General features: G+C 41.6%; 1 protein-coding gene, 2 long non-coding RNA genes and 1 pseudogene across 5 annotated transcripts; 3 read left to right on the forward strand and 1 right to left on the reverse strand.

Moving 5' to 3' along the window:
• The first annotated feature begins 292 nt into the window (after positions 1–292).
• LOC135560136 (uncharacterized) lies at positions 293–8,194 on the forward strand. Its single transcript, XR_010458714.1, has 4 exons — positions 293–316; positions 612–684; positions 1,033–1,226; positions 5,839–8,194. It is a non-coding gene; the product is annotated as an uncharacterized LOC135560136 (long non-coding RNA).
• A 654-nt stretch (positions 8,195–8,848) lies between these two features.
• Positions 8,849–11,010, forward strand: LOC135559807 (zinc finger protein interacting with ribonucleoprotein K-like; annotated as a pseudogene).
• A 1,187-nt stretch (positions 11,011–12,197) lies between these two features.
• On the forward strand, positions 12,198–23,918 carry LOC135560130 (zinc finger protein 271-like). 3 transcript variants are annotated; one of them, XM_065001284.1, is made up of 3 exons: positions 12,198–12,451; positions 20,433–20,592; positions 21,881–23,918. In XM_065001284.1, the coding sequence occupies exons 1-3, from the start codon at positions 12,443–12,445 to the stop codon at positions 23,308–23,310; spliced, it is 1,599 nt and encodes a 532-aa protein (XP_064857356.1). In that variant the 5' UTR covers positions 12,198–12,442; the 3' UTR covers positions 23,311–23,918. The 3 variants fall into 3 exon arrangements, with proteins under 3 accessions (XP_064857356.1, XP_064857355.1, XP_064857354.1); XM_065001283.1 differs by lacking the exon at positions 12,198–12,451 and adding an exon at positions 17,205–17,456; XM_065001282.1 differs by lacking the exon at positions 12,198–12,451 and having other exon boundaries at positions 20,317–20,592.
• LOC135560138 (uncharacterized) lies at positions 16,792–19,452 on the reverse strand. Its single transcript, XR_010458716.1, has 4 exons — positions 18,698–19,452; positions 18,198–18,245; positions 17,260–17,359; positions 16,792–17,022 (listed from the first exon to the last, which is right to left on the reverse strand). It is a non-coding gene; the product is annotated as an uncharacterized LOC135560138 (long non-coding RNA).
• Positions 23,919–24,350: the final 432 nt, after the last annotated feature.

The raw sequence follows: 24,350 nt of genomic DNA on the forward strand, positions 1-24,350 counted from the left end.
CCGTTATGTTTTGTGTTTCGTTAAGGACTCAGAGTGCCTTTCTTACGGAAGGAAATGTAAGTCTGGTTCTTTTAACAGTATAGGCCTGCTGTTGCAATATAAAATGTATAGGCCTATGTACAGGTGTAAAATATACGTTATGTATTTCCCCGAAAATCCCTCATATTTATTTTAAGGTTATTTTGGGATATATTACAGTACCTTCATGAGTGAACTATTTTATTGTAATTATTTTCTAAATTGTATTAATGCTGTGATGTCATCAACGGGAGCCATTATTTTACTCCTCAGTTTTCTCAGAGCCTGATGAGGAGAGGTATGTATGTATATATGTATGTGTTATGTATGCTCCGGTCTTTTGAATGCACATGTTCACAAATGCACAAGAAGAGACGAGCAAAAGTGATATCGTCACTGATTTACTGTTGCATTGCTGTTTATATGAATATACATTCATGTAAATGGGGATCATGTTCCGAGTGCAACTTTGCAAGGCTAGCCCAGCTACCGTTAGCTTTGTTGCGGGAGAGGGTCTCTTTCAGGTGCAGACATCTTGAGTTTTCTGATGATTTTCTCACGGGCATTCTGCACTGTCTTTTGTCTGTTATCAGGCAAATATACTTGCATGGGAGTCCAGACGGCAGCATTAACATTTGGCCTTGTATTTGTATCCATTCCTTGCAGGTATGTTGTGAAATGTGATGATTTTGTATTTCATGTTTAATGTGCCTCGTCAGCTGTCGTTTTCTTTCTTTTTTTTTTAGCTGTCCGGTTATGTAAAAAATGGCTTTGTTGCTTCATTAGTATGCCTCAGTATAATGGTACAATAGTACTCTCTCTAAGAAATATTTATCACTTATTAGCAAATTATTATTGTATTGGTGTACAACATTTTTAAAACAAAATATTTTTCTGTTGATGCTTTTACTAATGAGTTTGCTCAGAGCGTGATGAGGAGAGGCAAATATACTTGTATGGGAGTCCAGACGGCAGCATTAACTTTTGCCTTGTATTTGTATCCATTCAATGCAGTCATTACGAGAGACAACCGGCAGAATTGTGTCCAGAGCCTTGTCTTCCACCTACACCTTACCAGAACCCAACGCAGAAAGGTACCGGTGCAGAACCGGTTACATTGGTGCCGTGACCCAGATCAACGTGGATCATTATGAATCGCCATTGATCAACACCAGCTTGGTCACCGGGAGTTGCTATGCTATAAATAGGTTGGAAGTCAAATCTCTTAAACACACCACAAAATAGCTAATGTTTTTTTGGTATATCTCTTAGATTAACTGATACATTTGAAATTGTTGTTACATATATTCCATTTTATTTGTGTATTTTAATGGTGAATATGACTTCCAGTTGAAGTCGGAAGTTTACATACACTTAGGTTGAAGTCATTAAAAGTCGTCTTTCAACCACTCCACAAATTTCTTGTTAACAAACTATAGTTTTGGCAAGTCTGTTAGGACATCTACTTTGTGCATGACTAGTCATTTTTCCAACAATTGTATAGACATATTATTTCACTGTGTCACAATTCCAGTGGGTCAGAAGTTTATGTACACTAAGTTTACTGCCTTTAAACAGTTTGGAAAGTTCCAGAAAATGATGTCATGGCTTCTGTTAGGCTAATTGACATCATTTGAGTCAATTGGAGGTGTACATGTGGATGTATTTCAAGACCTACCATCAAACTCAGTGTCTCTTTCCTTGACATTATGGGAAAATCAAAAGAAATCAGCCAAGACCTCAGAAAAGAAATTGTAGACCTCCACGAGTCTGGTTCATCATTGGGAGCAATTTCCGAATGCCTTAAGGTACCACGTTCATCTGTACAAACAATAGTATTCAAGTATAAACACCATGGGACTACACAGCCGTCATACCGCTCAGGAAGGAGACTCGTTCTGTCTCCTAGAGATGAACGTACTTTGGTGCGAAAAGTGCAAATCAATCCCAGAACAACAGCAAAGGACCTTGTGAAGATGCTGGAGGAAACAGGTACAAAAGTATCTATATCCACAGTAAAACGAGTCCTATATCGACATAACCTAAAAGGCCGCTCAGCAAAGAAGAAGCCACTGCTCCAAAACCGCCATTAAAAAAGCCAGACAACGGTTTGCAACTGCACATGGGGACAAAGATCGTACTTTTTGGAGAAATGTCCTCTGGTCTAATGAAACAAAAACAGAACTGTTAGGCCGTAATGACCATCATTATGTTTGGGGGAAAAGGGAGGCTTGCAAGCCGAAGAACACCATCCCAACCGTGAAGCACAAGGGTGGCAGCATCATGTTGTGGGGGTGCTTTGCTGCAGGAGGGACTGGTGCACTTCTCAAAATAGATGGCATCATGATGAGGAAAATTATGTGGATATGTTGAAACAACATCAGTCAGGATGTTAAAGCTTGGTTTTCAAATGGGTCTTCCAAATGGACAATGACCCCAAGTATACTTCCAAAGTTGTGGCAAAATGGCTTAAGGACAACAAAGTCAAGGTATTGGGAGTGGCCATCACAAAGCCTTGACCTCAATCCTGTAGAAAATTTGTGGGCAGAACTGAAAAAGCATGTGTGAGCAAGGAGGCCTACAAACCTGACTCAGTTACACCAGCTCTGTCAGGAGGAATGGGCCAAAATTCTCATAACTTATTGTGGGAAGCTTGTGGAAGGCTACCCTGAAATGCTAGGCCCAAGTTAAACAATTTAAAGGCAATTCTACCAAATACTAATTGAGTGTACGTGAACTTCTGACCCACTGGGAATGTGATGAAAGAAAAAAGCTGAAATAATTCTCTAACATTATTCTGACATTTCACATTCTTAAAATAAAGTGGTGATCCTAACTGACCAAAGACAGGGATTTTTTTACTAGGATTAAATGTCAGGAAATGTGAAACTTGAGTTTAAATTTATTTTGCTAAGGTGTATGTAAACTTCCGACTTCAACTGTATTTTGTTGCAAAAGGAGACCGTGTTTTCAGTGATGAGCTTCAACTGGGTCTTGGGAGAGGGAGGTTTTTCAGGGAGTTGCCTCAGACCCCAGCAAGAACCATAGATGTTGTCGATCACCACATTTTTGCTCTACTCGGGTGCCTAACGACACACCCTCAGCTCCTTTCATTATGCTTAGTGACACTCAGATAGTTCAGAGGTGGCCAGTCCTGACTTGGGCGAGTAGTGTGGTAAGATTTCCCGTCAGATAGGACAGTTTATATCAGCTCAAATTAGGAAGGAAGGTGAGAGGAAGGAGGATAGAGGCGCACATTCTCAGAGCTCCAGTGCAGGACAGACATTCACTGACACACCCTCCCTTCATTTATCTGGTCGTGCAGTCTGACGTGAGAGAGACTCCATGTTTCAGAGGGAAGGGGTCTGACAAGTACTCAGTACATGAATGGGAGGAGCTCATGGACGCTTACCTGAGAAAGAGGGGCGTGTCGGTCATAGAACAGTCACAGGAGATCATGTCCAAGCTTCTGGGGAGAGGTAGAGACATCGTAAAGCTAAAACTCCACAGCAATACATCTCTGAAACCTCACGAGAACCCCAAAGTGGTAGATATACTGAAATAACTTTTCAGTGAGTCGACATATTCATCCATGCCTCTTGCCGATTTCTTTTTATAACACTTTGTAAGTACTAGGAGAAAATGCCATGAAGTACTGGATCCATTTGAACAAGGCAGTAGATGTGGCCGAGGAGTGTTTGAGGAGGCAGGGTTCGGCACATCGAGTACTTCAGCCGAGAGGTAACGAGATGATGTTTGTGAAACACTGCCCAGATCCTTCTCTTTCTTCGGCTTTCAAGTTCAAAACAGCTGATAGGTGGATGGCAGCCGAGATACAAAAATAATTTTCTCACTGGCATTCTGCACTGTCTTTTATCAGGCAAATATAGTTGTATGGGAGTCCAGACGGTAGCATTAACTTTAGCCTTGTATCTGTTTCATTCAGGTATGTTGTGAAATGTGACGATTTTGTATTTCATGTTTAATGTGCCTCGTCAGCTGTCGTTCATTTTGTTACCTGTCCGGTCATGTCAAAATGGCGTCGTTGCTTCATTAGTATGCCTCAAGTATAATGGTACAATAGTACACTAAGAAATATTTAGCACTTATTAGCAAATTATTATTGTATTGGTGTACAACATTTATCAAATGAAATGTGAGTCTTTTGTACATGTTCATATTTTCAATGTATTGTTTTGTTGATGCTTTTACTAATGAGTTTGCTCAGAGCGTGATGAGGAGAGGCAAATATACTTGTATGGGAGTCCAGACTGCAGCATTAACTTTCGTCTTGGATTTGTATCCATTCCATGCAGTCATTAAAAGAGAGATAACCGGCAGAATTGGGTCCAGAGCCTTGTCTTCCACCTACACCTTACAAGAACACAATGCATAACGGTACCGGTACAGAACCGGTTACAACTAGTTTTCATTGTCTTTGATCCACCACATTCCTGTGGACTGTTAATGGCTGGACAAAGAAAACATGATGGTAAAACTTATTGGGATTTTTCTTCCAGCTGCAAAGTAACTTACTACTTTATTAAGTGTAGGAATCTGTGTCTCTTACTTAATTATCTCTCATTCCTTGTAAAGTGTGTACTTATTCACCTCCACTGATTTGAAAGTCAGATTATCCATTACATGACCAGACACTAACGATGAAAATACGTCTTCTGTGGGGTTTATCAGCGGTAGGCAACCAACATTATGGTGCATTAAGCCATCTCCTGTGCTGGAGTGTGGGCCAGCGACAGGGATTGAGGAACTAAATCCTATCTGCCTGCCCTGTTTCTCTTAAAAAATACAAATATTTGTGACTGTATCTAACAATGTTCTACTCAGTATGCTGATCAAACTCAATTCCTGTACCCCTTTCTCCCTCATACTGGACCAGTCTCTCTCTTTCCCTATCATACTGCCCACACTGTATCAGTACATTCTCCACTGTCTCTGTTTCCCTATCATACTGCCCACACTGTATCAGTACATTCTCCACTGTCTCTGTTTCCCTATCATACTGCCCACACTGTATCAGTACATTCTCCACTGTCTCTGTTTCCCTATCATACTGCCCACACTGTATCAGTACATTCTCCACTGTCTCTGTTTCTCTATCATACTACCCACACTGTATCAGTACATTCTCCACTGTCTCTGTTTCCTGGCAGTAATCACATCTTCCTGTTGAATGATTTCCTATCACATTTAATAAACTTATGCAGCTGGCTGTGTCCTACTCTTAGCCTTGTAAGGAAAGCCTCCTCTCTTCTGTCCATTCCTACCATCCTCCCCTACTTTACTCTGTACCTGGAGTAGGGGTGGCAGGTAGCCTAGCGGTTTATAGCGTTGGGCCAGTAACCTGAGCCGACTAGGTGAAAAATCAGTGTGGTTAGGTTTAAGATTACATTTTAAGTAGATACATTGTTGAAATAGTCGTGGTTCATGACTTTGTGGCTGTGGTAACTAATGTCAAACTGGCAATACTGTTGTTTTTTTCTCCAAGTTGCTGGCATGTCACGTGTCCTACTTTTATCAGTACAATCGTAACAACCTAATAATTACGAAATGTATATTCAATCATTTACGTCACAAGTCGCCTCTTCCTCTGTTTTGAAAGGAAATGACTGGTATAATAAATATGGTGGAAACTCTTGACTAGCCCATGCCTCCACCAACCCAATGCTATTAGATTTTTGGGGAGTAGTTAACAATTGAACATTTGAGGAAAACATTGATTCTAGGGATTCCCAAATAGACTAAATTAATACAATATTTGGTTTAATGATAACTATGTTTAATATTTCTTGCCGCCAACAGGACAAATCTAGCCCGTTCCCCTCTACCCTCCCGTAATCCCCAGGTCAAACATCTCCTGGTACCGCTTACTGCTGGTTCTGGTCGACTGCAGGAAAATACTGGGACAGAGTGGAACTGAGAGAGGAGAAGAAGATAAGGAAGATGGAGATTTGATTTCATTTAGAACCATGGTGTGTAGATTAGACTACAGTCTGCTTCTGAAACGATAGCGGAGGTGCATAAAGATGGCGGCCTGCATTACTTACCACAAATTACTCCTTTTGCTGAGTTCGCTGTAACCTACATTGCTCTCCTGTGTCTACGCGTCATCAGGGATGTGTTCGTTCCGCCAATTCTGTTAAAATGTTTCTTGAACAGAAGCAAACGAAAATAAATTGGGATGAACATACCTGAAATTGTTGGCAAATGTTGGACTAAGTATTACACCCTATAGATAATTAGCAGGCAGCGCGTGTTAACTGTCCTGTTGCGTAATAATCACATTTTGGAACAGTGAGTGCATTCTGACATCACCTGCATAAAACTCACACTGGTGGCGACCGTTTGATATATTTTAAATGTTTCATTCCACTCATTTTTAAAAGTGGTCCAAAAATATTTTTCACCTAATTTGAACATTCTGTCAACTTAAGAAAACATGTTTTTTATTAAGACATTGAATTAAAATATTCCTATACTATGTGCCAAATAAAGTAACAGGGTTGACAGTAACAGGGGACTACTAAAAACAACAAAACAAAGGTTACGTATGTTACCATGGTTATGTACGCTATATGGATATGTCCAATATATTGGTATCACTCCGCGGCGGAGGGATACATCAAAGGTGAGGACTTACAGATTCACTCCCGTGTACACCTGTGTCATGACTGGGGTCCGCCCCAATATATAGAACCCATGGCTGCGACACACGTTCTCTACATAATTTTTGAGGAGCCTCTAGCACCGTAGAGGAATGGCGTGATCCATATAGCTCCCATGACCGCGGTTACATACGTTACCTTCATTATGTTTCACTATATTGGATCACTCCAATATACTGGTATACCCGTACCAGATTTAGTCGGTGCTAGAGGGACCCTGCCAGCCAATGGTGAAGTCCCAGCGCGGGAACGAGACACAGGGGCCGTCAATGTGGAAGGTGGGTTCCGGCACAGTCCCCGGAAGGGGAGGCGATGCCCAGGACCACTGAACCAACTGCAGAGAGAGGTGCCACATTTACCCGATATTACCTAGCAAAGGTGCAAGAGGAAGCCCAGCTGGCTGCAGCAACGATATCAGCGAGCGGCCCTCCTCTCAGTAGAGCCCAGGATGCAGTCACACCTCTTATTGAATGTGCCACCACAGATCCCAGCACTGGCCTGCCAGCCAGGCGGTATGCTGTTGTAATCTTGTCCACGATCCAGTGAGAGAGCCTCTGCTTTGATAACCCAGTCCCCTAGGACTCTCACCATAGCAGAAAAAGAGCTAGTCTGTTGTTCTCACTGCCCGTGTCCACTCCACATAGGCAGCCAGAGCCCGTGCAGGGCACAGCATGCCGGAGGGAGGACCAGGCTCTTCCGCCACTCCCGGGGGGTCGTAAGCAGACAGGATAAAAGGGATGTCCATCCGGTAGCACTCAGAACATACTGAAAGAGCATGGAGCTCACCCACCCTCTTCATGGAAGTTATTGCTACCACGAAAGCCACCTTCGTAGAGATGTGTTTCAGGGAGGCAGACTCCAATGGTTCGAAAGACGACTTGCCAAAGCTGCCAAGACCACATCCAGATCCCAGCTCGCCATTGAGTGCGTCCTAGCTGGACGCAGGCGACGAACCCCCTTCATAAACCAGGAGACCAAGGGATGGCGCCCCACTGGCCTGTCTATCCACCACACATGGCAGGCAGATATAGTGGCCAAATACCCTCAGTGTAGAGGCTGCTAAGCCCTCATCCAAGCGAGGCTGCAGGCATTGGAGGACATACTGCACCCCGCGTGATCTCAGTAGCATAGTCGCGTTGGTAAGGCAGTCAAGAGAGCAGAGGTACTCATATGTGGCTTTCAAGTCTGCATCAAAGATCCTGGGGGGTCCCGGCTTCAGTCGCGGGTTCCGCTCTATAATCTCCTGGTCCGGGAGGACCATGGCAGCTATCATGGTGTGGTACTCCCAGAGGCAGAGGGACAGTACGCCCGCAACAACTCCATGGTCCAGTCTCTGCTGTGAGTCAGAGAGCCCCCTGGAGAGACCCAGCTCTCCTGCAAGGCCTCGAGGAACTCAGCAGAGATGGGGACAGATGGAAAGTCATCACTGGCCACCAGTAGAGATGGGGACAGATGGAAAGTCATCACTGGCCACCAGTAGAGATGGAGACAGATGGAAAGTCATCACTGTCCACCAGTAGAGTTGGGGACAGATGGAAAGTCATCACTGTCCACCGGTAGAGTTGGGGACAGATGGAAAGTCATCACTGGCCACCAGTTTGATGTCCAGTGCAGTGGCTACCTGAGTGAATAGGCTTCGTGATGAAGCCCTGCTGGAGGCTTCTGATGGCCTGGTAGCCCTGCCCACTGTGGTTAGGAGTACCAGCATCGTCGTCCAGGAACAGCCTATCACTGGCCAAAAGGTAAAAGCTGTCGTCACCATCGACGCTATCAGCCTCCTGACGCAGGGCATGCACCCTCTGTTCAAGGTGGCCCCAGTGGTCTGACTCCTGCCCCCGTCCAGGCCTGGCAGCAGATGGGCACTGCCTGCGGTGGCTCCGGCCACACTTCCTGGGAGGGTTACTGGACCCAGTAGAGGGACTAACAGCTCGCTGGCACACCACTCCTGAGGGAGCTCGTCCCCAGCCTGAGCCCGAGCCTGGCCGACACACTCGTGCATCCTTCTCACCCCCCCCCCCCTTAAAAGATTTAGATGCACTATTGTAAAGTGGCTGTTCCACTGGATGTCATAAGGTGAACGCACCAATTTGTAAGTCGCTCTGGATAAGAGCGTCTGCTAAATGACTTAAATGTAAATGTAAATGTGCATGGCCTCCAATTGCGCCAGGCGTAGGCGTTCTGAGAACACCACACAAAACAGGCACCCAGTAGGGTGCTCCACCGCCCTCTCCTTGTGGCTCAAACCCAGGTAGTGCATACACTAGTGCTCCTACAATGAGTGTGTTTACATGCACACACATCATTTGACGTTAAACTAGTTGTGGCAGTAGGCCGAGTATGGCATTAGTCACCTAAACACCTTACTCTGCTTATCTTATTTGGCTTAAGTTGACAATCGAAGTGACGCTGTTAAAAACACCTGGTTTTCTGAGCAATTTTTCAATATATTAGGCCACGTAAAGGCCTTCATATTCATAGAGGCATATTTAATCTGCACATGTTCTAGCACAAGCAGCGCAAGCTTCCTCCTTTTGCTCGAGTGCAGTAAGTTCAGGGAAACTGAAAGTATGCATCTTAGAAATAGTTTTCACATACAAACTTAATATGTCCGAAATCTGAATAAAATATGGTAATCAAAAATAACATGGACGCTGTGGTAGTACGTTTATTTTGATAGGCAAATGTATGCATTTATCAATGTCCCATCAGTTAACCTGCTATTCATTATCTTTGTTTCACAGCGGTCAACTCTACCCGTAGCTCTCTCAGTGGGAGGGGCTTATCATCTGGGGAAGCCTCAAAAACAACATGATGCTGACAAGTCGTCTCTCGAGATCAGAACGTCTCAATGAACACCAGCAAAGACTTACAGGAAGAAACCTCACCACCGCTGCTCTGACTGTGGGAAAAGTTTTCCTAAACAGAGAAAATTGGTCATTTACCAGCGGATTCATGCTGGAGGGAAGCCTTATAGTTGTGATCAGTGTGGGAAGAGTTTTGCTTGAGATTTCACCGTGACCAAACACAGACTTATACACACAGGAGAGAGGCCTTATAGCTGTGATCAGTGTGGGAAGAGCTTTATTCAATCAGCAGCCCTGAGCACACACCAACGCATACACACTGGAGAGAGGCCTTATAGCTGTGATCAGTGTGGGAAGAGCTTTAATCAATCAGCAGCCCTGAGCACACACCAACACATACACACTGGAGAGAGACAGGAGTAAGGTGTATGTGGGAAGAGCTTTAATCAATCAGCAGCCCTGAGCACACACCAACACATACACACTGGAGAGAGACAGGAGTAAGGTGTATGTGGGAAGAGCTTTAATCAATCAGCAGCCCTGAGCACACACCAACACATACACACTGGAGAGAGACAGGAGTAAGGTGTATGTGGGAAGAGCGTTGCTCAATTGGGGTCACTGAAAAAAACACCAGAAAGCACAAACATGTTTTCTTTCATCCCTCCTCTTAGGCACCTGTTCAGTATATCTAAATACAGTTTGAACAGAAAACATATTGTAAAGAGTCAGCTCTGGAACCATATGTAATCAAGCTTCTTGGAGTAGGAGTGGTGTGTGTGTGTGGTGGGGTGGGGATGTTCAGAGCTGTATCTTACTTCAATAACTCCTATTATCTATTAATGAATTGTATAATGTTTCAACAATACAAGGTGTGTATTCATGTATTCAATAGATCAATATATTAAATCCATTATCTGCTCAACAACGTCTGCTTATGACATTAATTATATGTTTTTTAAAAATCTAATAACCAATTTTTAAAAGGACCATAGTCATCTTGTATAATTAGTTTGCTCCTAAAAGATGTTCACATATTTATTTTAAAACCTTTCACCAGGGTTTAGTGTAGCTGATGGGACACATAGAAGTACAGAAGACATAGGACTATTAGTGTCGTCAAATTAAGTTGGTGAATTTATTTTAAAGGATTTAATTTGTGATATCTTTGAACTTTCCTTATTGTGTATTAAGTGTGCTCCAGAAAGATGTTCACACATTTTATTGTGAATCGAATGATGTGTTGGTTGTTAGGAAGAGGCATCATGGGGGCAGGAAGCCAGCTCTGCCCATCAGTACCTGTAGGTCATGTCAAACACAGACCTCACACTCTTCTGTTTCCTCACAGCCAGTAAGGTCTCCTACCAAACCTCTCTCTCTTCACACTGGAAATACACTTGATAATATCTTATACCTCACCATTCAACTGTTTATTGGTGATTTGTTATGTGGAACGAATGCTTGCATGTAAATGTCATTGTAAAACATATATGCGAATGTGGTTTCATGTTTCCTTTTACATTGCTGATTGGATATAAAAAAAAAAATTAAATATGTATTTTTTAAAAATTTTTAGTTGAATTCTGTAGAAGAGATATGTTGTTAACCTGTGTCCCAATACTCAGTGTTATAGTCCTGGTCCTGAGAATAGAGATCAGGATATGTTGTTAGCCTGGATCCCAATACTCAGTGTTATAGTCCTGGTCCTGAGAATAGAGACCAGGATATGGTGTTGTCCTGGGTCCCAATACTCAGTGTTATAGTCCTGGTCCTGAGAATAGAGACCAGGATATGTTGTTGGCCTGGGTCCCAATACTCAGTGTTATAGTCCTGGTCCTGAGAATAGAGACCAGGATATGTTGTTGTCCTGGGTCCCAATACTCAGTGTTATAGTCCTGGTCCTGTTAATAGAGACCAGGATATGTTGTTGTCCTGGGTCCCAATAGTCAGTGTTATAGTCCTGGTCCTGAGAATAGAGACCAGGATATGTTGTTGTCCTGGGTCCCAATACTCAGTGTTATAGTCCTGGTCCTGTTAATAGAGACCAGGATATGTTGTTGTCCTGGGTCCCAATACTCAGTGTTATAGTCCTGGTCCTGAGAATAGAGACCAGGATATGTTGTTGTCCTGGGTCCCAATACTCAGTGTTATAATCCTGGTCCTGAGAATAAAACAGGTTTAAAACAACAACAGAGAAACACGTGTCTTACAGTGCTACACATCTGTTATAATAGAGACTTTTTCCTGCTTAATGGAAGTATCAGGTGTAGTTTTTCACCAGTTATAAAGTGTGTTTGTTGTCTCTTTATGTTTCTAGGCTGCAGGGAGGGAGATGCAACAACAGCCTTGAGAACATCTGGACTCAATTAGAACTCTGTTCCAAGTTGCTGTCAGGTAAAAGTAGACGATAGCAGACAACAGGAGACTTTTGGAAAGGGGTGTTGTTGAACATTTTCTTGACTTTACTCAATCTGTATAGTTTTGGTAAAATCTTATCGAGGAACTTTCTGAAGTAAGATTAACCTGGGACAGCAGGTAGCCTAGTGGTTAGACCGTTGGGCCAGTAACCGAAAGGTTGCTAAATCAAATCCCCGAGCCAACAAGGTAAACAACTTTAGTTCTGCCCTTGAACAAGGCAGTTATCCCACTGTTCCTCTGCCGTCATTGTAAATAAAAATGCGTTCTTATCTGACTTGCCTAGTTAAATAAAGATGTGAGACGTTATGCTGTCATAATGTAATCAAGCTTGGATATTTCAATAGATGTTTGATTGCTCTGGTCTAGGGGTGCATCAGTTGCAGACTTGAGACAGGAATTCTCCCCCTGCAACCCCCTAATGCTTATCTGAACTCTGTGAGAACATAGTAACTGGACTGTATGTAGCCTACCCATTTCTTGTCTTAGTAAGAAACACTGAAGAAAACAATAGCTTCCACGATGGATCCGGTAAGTCTGGTTTACTTTTAACAGTATAGGCCTGCTGTGCTGTGCTTGGCTTTTGTTTATTTATTGTATTCAAGTTATATACATAGACAGAAGGGTGTTAGTTATAAATACAGTATATTTGACTGTAGTTTAGTTAAGAAGAAAGACTTACACAGTGGTGTGAAGTACTTAAATAAACAATATGTTAAAGTACTACGTAATTCGTTTTTTGGGGTATCTGTATTTTACTATTTATATATTTGAAAACTTTTACTTTACTACATTCCTGTAGAAAATTATGTACTTTTTACTCCTTAAATGTACTCGTTACATTTTGAATGCTTAGCAGGACCGGAAAATGGTTCAATTCACACACTTATCAAGATAACATCCCTGGTCCTCCCTACTGTCTCTGATCTAGTGGACTCACTAAATACAAATACTTTTTTGTAAATTATGTCTGAATGTTGGAGTGTGCCCCTGCCTATCCGTAAATAATTAAAAAAACAATACATTTGTGCCTTCCGGTTTGCTTTGTATAAAGACATTTGAATTATTCATACTTATACTTGAACAAATACATTTACCATTGATACTTAAGTATATTTAAAATAAAATACTTTTACTCAAGTAGATTTAACTGTGTGACTTTTACTTGAGTCATTTTCTATTATGGTATCTTTACTTTGACTCAAGTATGACTATTGGGTACTTTTTCCACCACTGGACTTACGTTTATTTTTGACCGGAGAATTACTTGTGAATTAGGTTTGATGCACCCATTGAAAAGACTTGCATAAATATCTGATATTTCCTATCTGTGCTGGTAGCGAACAGCAGCTGCCATTGTATCAGCAGCGAAAGACCGGAACATTTAATTCCCAGACACTCCCTCACGAGAGAGAGGCCTGTTGAGATCCTCCCTCTTTGTGCATCTGTTCCAAGTGGCTGCCAGGTAAAAGTAGACGATAGCAGACAACAGGATTCTAAGTGAAAGGGGTGTTGTTGAACATTTTCTTGACTTTACTCGACTAAATCCTATCAACTTTATGGTACATTACACCACCTACTGTACTGGAGTGTGGGCCAGCAACTAAATCCTATCTCCCAGCCCGTTCTCTTAAAAGTATCAATATTTGCGACTGTATCTAACAATGTTCTTCTTATTAAACTCAATTCCTGCTTGCACACGCTGGAGAGAATCCTTACTCCTGTCTTTGTGGTGTCAGAGAAATGCTATAGGAAGAGATACTTTTCAAACAATATATTTATTGTAAGATATGCAGAAATGAAGCAATCAACCATCACTAAGAATAGTCCGTGTTGAAAGCTCAATGAGTCTTTTGCCTTTTATTGAAAGTACATCCTTTTAAAAAAATCTTTGACAGTTAGCAGATGTTCAGAAACAGGCACTGGAAACAGATTTGCACAAAGTAATTTAGCTGGTCTGTGTAGATCATGATGGCTGATATCGCCACCACTCACTGTTCCTCCCTGCACTTCCCACATAGCTACATTCCTGCTGATTGTAAACAGCGGAGGTCACATACTGTGGTAGCACCCAAACAGCTCATACATCTGTACGCTCAGAGTTATGACTAAGTCACACAAGACAAGCCTGTATCAGCAAAGAATATTAGCATACAACAATAGACAATTCCCTCAGTAATATAGTAACATATAACAATAGACAATTCTCTAAGTAAAAACAGTATAGTATGTCTAATTTAACAGTATAGTAGAATAATATAAAACTATAATATTAAAATGTCCACCACAGTGGAAAGAGTCAATGATAAAACACCAGAAAGCAAACGTGTGTCACAACTTCCGCCGACGTTGGTCAAATCAAATCAAATCAAATCAAATTTTATTTGTCACATACACATGGTTAGCAGATGTTAATGCGAGTGTAGCGAAATGCTTGTGCTTCTAGTTCCGACAATGCAGTGATAACCAACAAGTAATCTAACTAACAATTCCAAAACTACTGTCTTATACACAGTGTAAGGGGATAAGGAATATGTACATAAGGATATATGAATGAGTGATGGTACAGAGCAGCATACAGTAGATGGTATCGAGTACAGTATATACATATGAGATGAGTATGTAGACAAAGTAAACAAAGTGGCATAGTTAAAGTGGCTAGTGACATAAGAATGCAGTCGACGATCTAGAGTACAGTATATACATATGCATATGAGATGAATAATGTAGGGTAAGTAACATTATATAAGGTAGCATTGTTTAAAGTGGCTAGTGATATATTTACATCATTTCCCATTATTAAAGTGGCTGGAGTTGGGTCAGTGTCAATGACAGTGTGTTGGCAGCAGCCACTCAATGTTAGTGGTGGCTGTTTAACAGTCTGATGGCCTTGAGATAGAAGCTGTTTTTCAGTCTCTCGGTCCCAGCTTTGATGCACCTGTACTGACCTCGCCTTCTGGATGATAGCGGGGTGAACAGGCAGTGGTTCGGGTGGTTGATGTCCTTGATGATCTTTATGGCCTTCCTGTAACATCGGGTGGTGTAGGTGTCCTGGAGGGCAGGTAGTTTGCCCCCGGTGATGCGTTGTGCAGACCTCACTACCCTCTGGAGAGCCTTACGGTTGAGGGCGGAGCAGTTGCCGTACCAGGCGGTGATACAGCCCGCCAGGATGCTCTCGATTGTGCATCTGTAGAAGTTTGTAGAAGTTTGTGAGTGCTTTTGGTGACAAGCCGAATTTCTTCAGCCTCCTGAGGTTGAAGAGGCGCTGCTGGTCCCCTCTTGTTCGGGCGGCGTTTGGCGTTCGACGTCACCGACCTTCTAGCCATCGCCTATCCACTTTTCATTTAGTCTTGTCTTCCATCAGTGATGACTCTTGCACTGAGATGCTGTACCTTAGAACGCTACGCCACTCAGGAGCAATCTATTACACCATCCATCCACCAGACTAGAACAGACCTTCAGGACCAATCTATTACACCATCCATCCACCAGACTAGAACAGACCTTCAGGACCAATCTATTACACCATCCATCCACCAGACTAGAACAGACCTACACAGAGTCTGTCTGAAATGGCATCCTATTACCTATATACTGGCAGGTGACATTTCAGATGCAGCCATCCTCACTAACAGTTAGAAGCCAAACAAATGATGTCAGGGACTCCAAATGTCATTAAGTCGCTATTGTGGATTGTCGACCCAATGACGTCTCACAAATCATCATCGCCATGGTGATTCTCCATGACATCATTTATTTGGTCGGTTGAAGTGTTGTAGAGGAGTGGGTGTAGCAGTACTACACTCTAAGAAAAAAAGGTGCTATCTAGAACCTGAAAGGGTTCTTCGGCTGTCCCCATAGAAGAACCCTTTGAAGAACCCTTTTGTGTTTCAGTTAGAACCTCTTTGGTTCCAGGTAGAACTCTTTAGGGTTCCATGTAGAACCCTTTCAACAGACCAGATGCTTTTTAACTTTCTATGGAGAAACCGAACCCGTCACATTAGGAAACTGTTGTAATGAACACTTATGAGTATGGTGGGCTGAATTGTCTGGACATTCCTACCTTAAATAATACTTTTAAGATCAATTTGATAAAACACTTCCTAAGAAGACCTACTTCTATGTGAAACTCTATTCCTCATCATGCCTTTTCTACTTTTGGTGGCCTTAACTTCATGTTGGTTTGCTATTGACAAAGTTCCAGTGAAGCTCTGCTTTTCATCAGCAGGTTTTCTAGTCATGATCCTTCATTTAGAAGTATAATTTCTCTCCCCACAGTATATTATATCTGGAATAATCAGCACATATTGTGTAACAATAAATCTTTGTTTTTAGAATATTGGTTCAGAAATAATATCCTATCCTTATCACTTGACAAGATCCCTATTTCGCCTAAAGAGTTTGCAATTGTTTTAGTCTCAATTCCCTCAGGTGTTGCTTTATTATTCAGGAACATGTTAAGACCCTCAGAACCTACCATTGATTATCCCTGTTGACTCAATAGTAGTAAAGATTTGTTCTTGTTTTGGTCCATTCAACAACAGAGTGATACTTGCCTTGTATCAACAGGATTTTGTATCTATCTATACACCTTATGTCATGCCTTATTGGAATTGTTTTATTGATCATATTTGTTGTCTCACATAAACGTACTGACTAACACAATTAAGGATGTTTATTATAAAATGATCAATTTATATTATCCTGCCAACCACTATATGAAGAGGTTTTAAAAAAGAAACACATTCAAATTGTACCGTTTGAAATGACCACCCAGAAACCGTGTTGAATCTTTTTTTTATGGTATTCAAGTAAAGAATCTGTGGCAAGACATCAGTAGATTTTGTAACAATACAGAGGCGGATGCAAGATGCAAGCAACGATGGTTTAATGAATACAGGTTACAGCAGCAACAGGACAGACAGACTGTACTCAGACGGAATCCGACCCAGGGACTAGGGCGCATCCTCCTATGTGAGCGTGCTGAGAAACCCAGGTGAGAGTGTCCGGATGGGTAGGAAGGAGCACAGCAGATAATCCACACAAGGGCGGCGAGAGATGAGTACGGACACACGACACAACCTCAGGGAAGTAACAACGATCTGACAACAAGAAACACTGGTTACAGAACATATAAAGGGAAGATAAGTGATTCCAGCTGGCGCAGACAATCAGGCCGAGATTGGGAACCACGCCCACACAAACACGGGGGAGAGGAGAGAGAGAGAGAGAGAGAGAAAAGGAGGCAGTGGATTCATGAACCGTGACAGATTTATAATGGAACATATTCATGAAGATTTTACACAATTATGGAGAGATGTACTGCATGAATACTTTACCTACGATATAAATAATTTGGATAGATATTTTTCTTCTTCGTTCACTCGCCGTACAGTAGGTGGCGGTAAAACTCCAATTGGTGTAGTCTGCCATAAAACCCTAAAGAAGAACAAGACAACAGGAAATTGTTGACGAGAACAGCTAGGGTCGAACAGTTCATATCATACAAGAAACAGTAGCTTCCACAATGGATTGGGTAACTCTGGTTTTAACATTATATGCCCGCTGTGTTGTATAAAATGTCTAGGCCTAGTTTTCATCATATTTGAACTTCTACATTGCTGTGTTCTGTTTGGAGCGGCAGGTAGCCTAGTGGTTAGAGCGTTGGGTCAGTAACCGAATCCCCGAGCTGACCAGATAAACATATGTCATTCTGTCCCTGAACAAGGCAGTTTAACCAACTTTGTATGTATTATGGATCCCCATTAGCTGCCAAGGCAGCAGCTACTCTTCCTGGGGTCCAGCAAAATTAAGGCAGTAAATACAATCATGTTTAGCCAGTTATGGTAAACTAGCTAGTGTCGTGGAAATATTTGGGTAATCACATTTCACAAATACTGGAGCCTGTGAGTTCAAGTAGATTTTTTTATTACTTCATAATTGTTGGTAAAATTATGATTAAATGACTGAACAAATCATTTTAAATGGAACTGTAACTAAGTAAACTTATACTCTGTTTTATATCTGATTAACAATATGAGTTCATAAGATGTGATTGTGTGACACAGACAAGGAGTAATTAAAGTTAATGAACACCATTCCAACTAGGAAGAAAGAAGTGAACTGTGTAAACAGATAAGGTCGTTAACCTATGGTTGAACCGACGAAACTGACCTCTGGGGGTTTTAGATAAGACAGTGAGTGCATTCCTAGGTTTTCTGTTAATTAGAACTGTCATCTAAGTGGTGATTGATAATGTTGAGGGGTCAAAAGTTACCTGGGAGTGTGTTGTAAGTTAGAATGAACTTTTCACCTCACTTTGTCCCTGTCGAGAGAGGAGGGGTTTCTGTTAAGCAATGAAAAGACGTCATGTTTTGTATATAAACTGTTGCTCATGGTGAAGTGGCAGCGCGCTCCGAGAATAAATTATGTTACCTATTATTAAAAAGACTGAGCTCCGTCTATTTTATGCAAACAAGAATCTTCAAATTCTAATAAAATAGTTTAAGGGTTTTCAATTAATGAAAACACATTAGCATAAGTAAATTACAGTAACAATAATACAAGCAGAGATGGAATCATGAAAACGAGTGCCTTCCAGTCTTGACACAGAATATTTATACATTTGTCCTTCTTACTTCACATTCATACTAACTCCTCTTAATGGCTTATCACCTGTTGCATTTAGCCACTGTTATCATATTGCCTTCATATTAGGACATGCAACCTGTAGAGTCACATAAATAGTTTTAAACATGTAGGGCCACAGCAACAGACCTTGGTGTAGCAGTATAACTTTAGACCGTCCCCTCGCCCATACCCGGGCGCGAACCAGGGACCCTCTGCACACAACATCAACAACAGTCACCCACGAAGCATCGTTACCCATCGCTCCACAAAAGCCGCGGCCCTTGCAGAGCAAGGGGAACTATTACTTCAAGGTCTCAGAGCAAGTGATGTCAGTGATTGAAACGCTATTTAGCGTGCACCGCTAACTGAGCTAGCCGTTTCACATCCGTTACATTGGCACTCTATAGGATTAACCAATACATGACATCCTGCTGACTCTACTGAAAGGGGAACCCCTGTTCTGGGAAAAACCCAAGAGGTGTAACCATAGTTGGCCATAACAGTTACAAGAATAACCATGTGCTTGTCTAATGGTGTCCAAAGACAGAGAGCACATAGATGCACTAGTTTTGCTGGCTCCTTCTGAAATAAATAATTGCCACATATGTACTGAACAATTCACAATACTAGCTACCTGATAGGAGTGCTGGTGTTGGATTTTCCAGTTCCTATACTGTTTTCTTAGAAGTAGTAAGCAGAATCGATATGGATATGGACTTAACTATTAGTATATGTGTAAGCAGAACCAATGTGTATGTGCCACCTGAGTCAATATGCACCTCTATTACGGGCGGCAGGTAGCCTCTATTAGGGCGGTATGGAGCGGCAGGTAGCCTAATGGTTACAGCGTTGGGCCAGTAACCGAAAAGTTTGCTAGGTCGAATCCCCGAGCTGACAAGGTAAAAAATCTGTCATTCTGCACCTGAAAAGGGCAGTTAACCCACTGTTCCTAGGCCGCCATTGTAAATAAGAATATCTGACTTGCCTAGTTAAATTAAGATTACATAAAGAAATGGACCAGCTTGGGTTTGTGCCGAGCCATGTAATAAAGTCTATATAAATGTAATGTTCCGGTATCCTCGACGTTAGCTTACATTGATAGCTTTAGGTTGGTTGTTTTTATGTTAAACTTCAAGATTTACACCAAGGACGTTGCCTCTCGGATCATCACTCTCCCTCGCTTGGGCAAGGGACATTAAAGGCACTCGGATGTAAAACGCAATTCAAGGGTTGAGGGTTTAGCCGAAAGCTGTTGAGTTTGAAACGCAGCTGGAAGGCAATCAGGAAGATGCAAGATCAGGTGGGACCATTATAGGCAATGAGAGGGCAGATATGCGTGTTGCCACAAAGTCAAACGTCTATATCGTATTTGTATTTAAGTTTAGGCATAAAGGTAGTGTTTTCAATGTTAGGGTTAAAATCACATTTAAAAATATCAGTTGTAGAAATGGGTGTGTTCTATGGCTTTGTTTGTGGTAACTAGTGACGACCAGGCACTACTTCCATACAAAGTGTTTTTTTTTTTTCTCAAAGTTGCCTGGATGTGACGTGTCCTACTTTTACCAATACACTCCTAACAACCAACTCGTTACGAAAATGTATATATGATCAAATAAGCCAGAAGCCAGATTTTGGGCCCAGTTATCCCTCTTGCTTCTCCACTTCCGCGCTGTTTGATAGGAAATGACTGCTATAAAGAAATATGGTGGAAACTAGCCCATACCCACCAATCCAACGCTCTTAGATTTGTGGTTTATAGTGAACGATTGAACATTTCAGGTAAAAGGGGATATTCTAGGGATGCACCCAAATCAGAGGTTTAGACTGAATTAATACAATATTTGGTTTAATGATCAACTGTAAAACTTATTGCGGCCAACAGGACAAAGCTAGCCTGTCCCCCTCCACCCTCCAGGAGTCACCAGGTCGACTGCCTCTCCGTACTCTACTGCTGGTTCTGGTCGACTGCAGGAAAACACCAGGGCAGAGTGGAACTGAGAGAGGAGAAGGAGAAGAGGAACATGGAGATATGATTTCATTAAGTAAGAACCATGTGGATTAGATTAGTCTGCTTCTTTAACAATTAATTGGTTAATTATATATTGCTGACAATATCTGGTCGTTCCACCTAATTTTGAGAAGCTCCCCCCAAAACACTTTCAGATTTCACCTAATTTTAACATTCTTTCATGAAGAGCACATGTTCAACTTCATAAAAACATGTTTTCTCCAGAGGTTATATGAAAATAAATACTGTACTAAGTGCCAATGTGCTAAATAAAGTAACAGGGGACAACTGAAAACAACAAAACCACTAGTTTACATTGGTAAAATTTGTCCTTTAAATCAGCCACAAATTTGCTTATGACAGGGTCAATGGAAGCTACTTTTGTTCCACCGGGAGTGAACATTGAATACAAGCTTCAATTCTACCATATCAATTTATGGGCAAAATGGTTCACTTGCTCGGTTTTCAACAAAAAACACCAGAGAATTGATAAAAAGACTAGAACCAGCTTACATGCCTTTGCTCTATAATTTGACTGTTTAATGTCCAATGTTTCTTTTGCCCAAAAATGTAAGGAACCGTTTCACCATATTACAACATGGGTTGACCTTAAAATGAGGGACAGACGTAAATTAATCACTAATTAAATGAAATAAATCATGTTCAGAAATGACTGTCAAAGTAACCAAATAACTAGGGCTTTACATGCACACTAATCATTTCCTATTAAACTGATTATGGCAGTAGGCTGGGTTTGTCATTAGTCATGTAAACATCTTACTCTGCTGATCTTAATTGGTGTAAGGTCATAAGAGAAGTAAGGATACACCTTTAAAAACACCTGGTTTTCTGAACAATCTTTAGAATGATTAGGACATGTAAACACTTTAATCAGAGTTATAGAGGTGTATTTAATCTGTGTATGTGCTAACACAAGCAGCACAAAACATTATTTTGACCGAATGCAGTGAGTTCAGGAAACTGAAAATATGCAGCTTAGAAATAGTTTGCACATACAAACCTTATTTTTACCTATTGCTTCATAAACCACAGTGGCTGTGGTAGAAAGTTTATTTTGATTGGCCATTTTCTGCGTTTATCAAAGTCCCATCAGCCTGATTTCAGATGTGTCCATGTAAACAGGTTTATTAGAGAGATTGTTCTTTCAAAGCATGTCAACGATTTAAAATGTAATACTGATGCACAATTTCTACTGGAAAAATATGAAAGGGACCCAAAAGACCTTAATTTCATGGAAGGACCCATCTGTTTACGGACTCATATTTGCAAAACCTAACTATTCAATGCCTTTTGTTTCACAGGGGACATCCCTAATCGTTGCTCTCTAAGTGGGAGGGGCTTATCATCTGGGGAGCCTCAACAACATCATGATGCTGACAAGAAAGAGAAGAGTCTCTCCAGATCAGAACACCTCAAACACCAGCATAGAGGTACAGGGAAGAAACATCACCACTGCTCTGTCTGTGGGAAGAGTTTTGCTAAACAAGACTTGACTATTCATGAGCAAATTCACACCGGAGAGAAACCGTTCCACTGCTCTCAGTGCGGGAAGAGTTTCACTGCATCTAAAACTTTAAAATCTCATCAGAGAATTCATACAGGGGAGAGGCCTTCCCCCTACTCTGGTTGTGAGAAATGCTTCAAACAATCAGGATTCCAGACTACACAAAAACACACAGGACCGCCTTATAGCTGTGATCAGTGTGGGAAGAGATTCAATCAATTAGTACACCTGACTATACACCAGCGCATACACACAGGAGAGAAGCCTTATAGCTGTGATCAGTGTGGGAAGAGCTTCAATCATTCAGGATCCCTGACTCTACACCAACGCATACACACAGGAGAGAAGCCTTATAGCTGTGATCAGTGTGGGAAGAGCTTCAATCAATCAGGATCCCTGACTCTACACCAACGCATACACACAGGAGAGAAGCCTTATAGCTGTGATCAGTGTGGGAAGAGCTTCAATCATTCAGGAAACCTGACTACACACCAACTCATACACACAGGAGCGAAGCCTTATAACTGTGATCATTGTGGAAAGAGCTTCAGTCGATCAGGAGACCTGATCAAACACCAACGCATACATACAGGAGAGAAGCCTTATAGCTGTGATCAATGTGGGAAGAACTTCAATCAATCAGGACACCTGACTGCACACCAACGCATACACACAGGAGAGAAGCCTTATAGCTGTGATCAGTGTGAGAAGAGTTTCAGGACGTCAGATCACCTGACTATACACCAACGCATACACACAGGAGAGAAGCCTTATAGCTGTGATCAGTGTGAGAAGATTTTCAGGACGTCAGATCACCTGACTATACACCAACACATACACACAGGAGAGAAGCCTTATAGCTGTGATCAGTGTGGGAAGAGTTTCAGGACGTCAGATCACCTGACTAAACACCAACGCATACACACAGGAGAGAAGCCTTATAGCTGTGATCAGTGTGGGAAGAGCTTCAGTCGATCAGGATCCCTGACTACACACCAACTCATACACACAGGAGAGAAGCCTTATAGCTGTGATCAGTGTGGGAAGAGCTTCAGTCGATCAGGATCCCTGACTGCACACCAACTCATACACACAGGAGAGAAGCCTTATAGATGTGATCAGTGTGGGAAGAGTTTTGCTCGTTCAGGGTCACTGATAAAACACCAGAAAGCACAAACATGTTTTCTTTCATCTCCCTTCTCTCTGGCACCAGTTCCAGATCCCTAAATAAAGTTTACATAGAAAACATCTTGTAAACAGTCATCCATCTCCCATTCTCCAACACTTTAGTATGTCTGATTGCCATGGTAACATGTGTAGCATAATATGCAGCTCTGGATCCATATGTTACAAGCGTCTTGGAGTAGGAGTACTGTGTGTGTGGTGGGATGGGGGAGGAGGTGTTCAGAGCTATCTTTTAATTTATGAACTCATATTATCCATTAAATAATGTATAATAAAAATGTTTCACCAATGGTAGGTGTATATTCATGTGTGGGGGAAATGTTATCTGAAGAGAGAGTCTTGAATTGTACATCATGTCTCATACAGTCATTGGTTCCTGTAGGTGCTGGGTAGAGATATGAGGGGGAGACGGTCATGACCCCCTCAGACCTTTTGGCAGAACGCTCAGAATATGTTCTATAATTTACATGCAGGAACCAAATGTTAATGATGAATAATGTAAATCATGCAAATATAACTTGTCTGTGTTACCAGTATATAAGAGAACTAATGGGACTGCCCCGAAAGAGCTCCTGACCGACGTGTACTATGGTGCATTAAGTTGGTTGGAATCTCTCCAGCTGGCTAATAATAAATAATTATTAATTTAAGTTTAACTGAGTCCTTGGTAGTAATTTCCACGACACATGTATTCAATACAAAAACACATTAAATCCTTTATCTTATGTTGCACTGCATGAGGCAAATGGTGGTCACACCAGATACTGACTACCGGTTTTTTTAAGGTATCTGTGACCAACAGATGCATACAGTTGAAGTCGGAAGTTTACATACACCTTAGCCAAATACATTTAAACTCAGTTTTTCACAAATCATTACATTTAATCCTAGTAAAAATTCCCTGTTTTAGGTCAGTTAGGATCACCACTTTATTTTAAGATTTTTTATTTATTTTATTTTATTTCACCTTTATTTAACCAGGTAGGCAAGTTGAGAACAAGTTCTCATTTACAATTGCGACCTGGCCAAGATAAAGCAAAGCAGTTCGACAGATACAACGACACAGAGTTACACATGGAGTA

This window comes from Oncorhynchus nerka, linkage group LG15 (assembly GCF_034236695.1).
Source record: "Oncorhynchus nerka isolate Pitt River linkage group LG15, Oner_Uvic_2.0, whole genome shotgun sequence".
NCBI lineage: Eukaryota > Metazoa > Chordata > Actinopteri > Salmoniformes > Salmonidae > Oncorhynchus > Oncorhynchus nerka.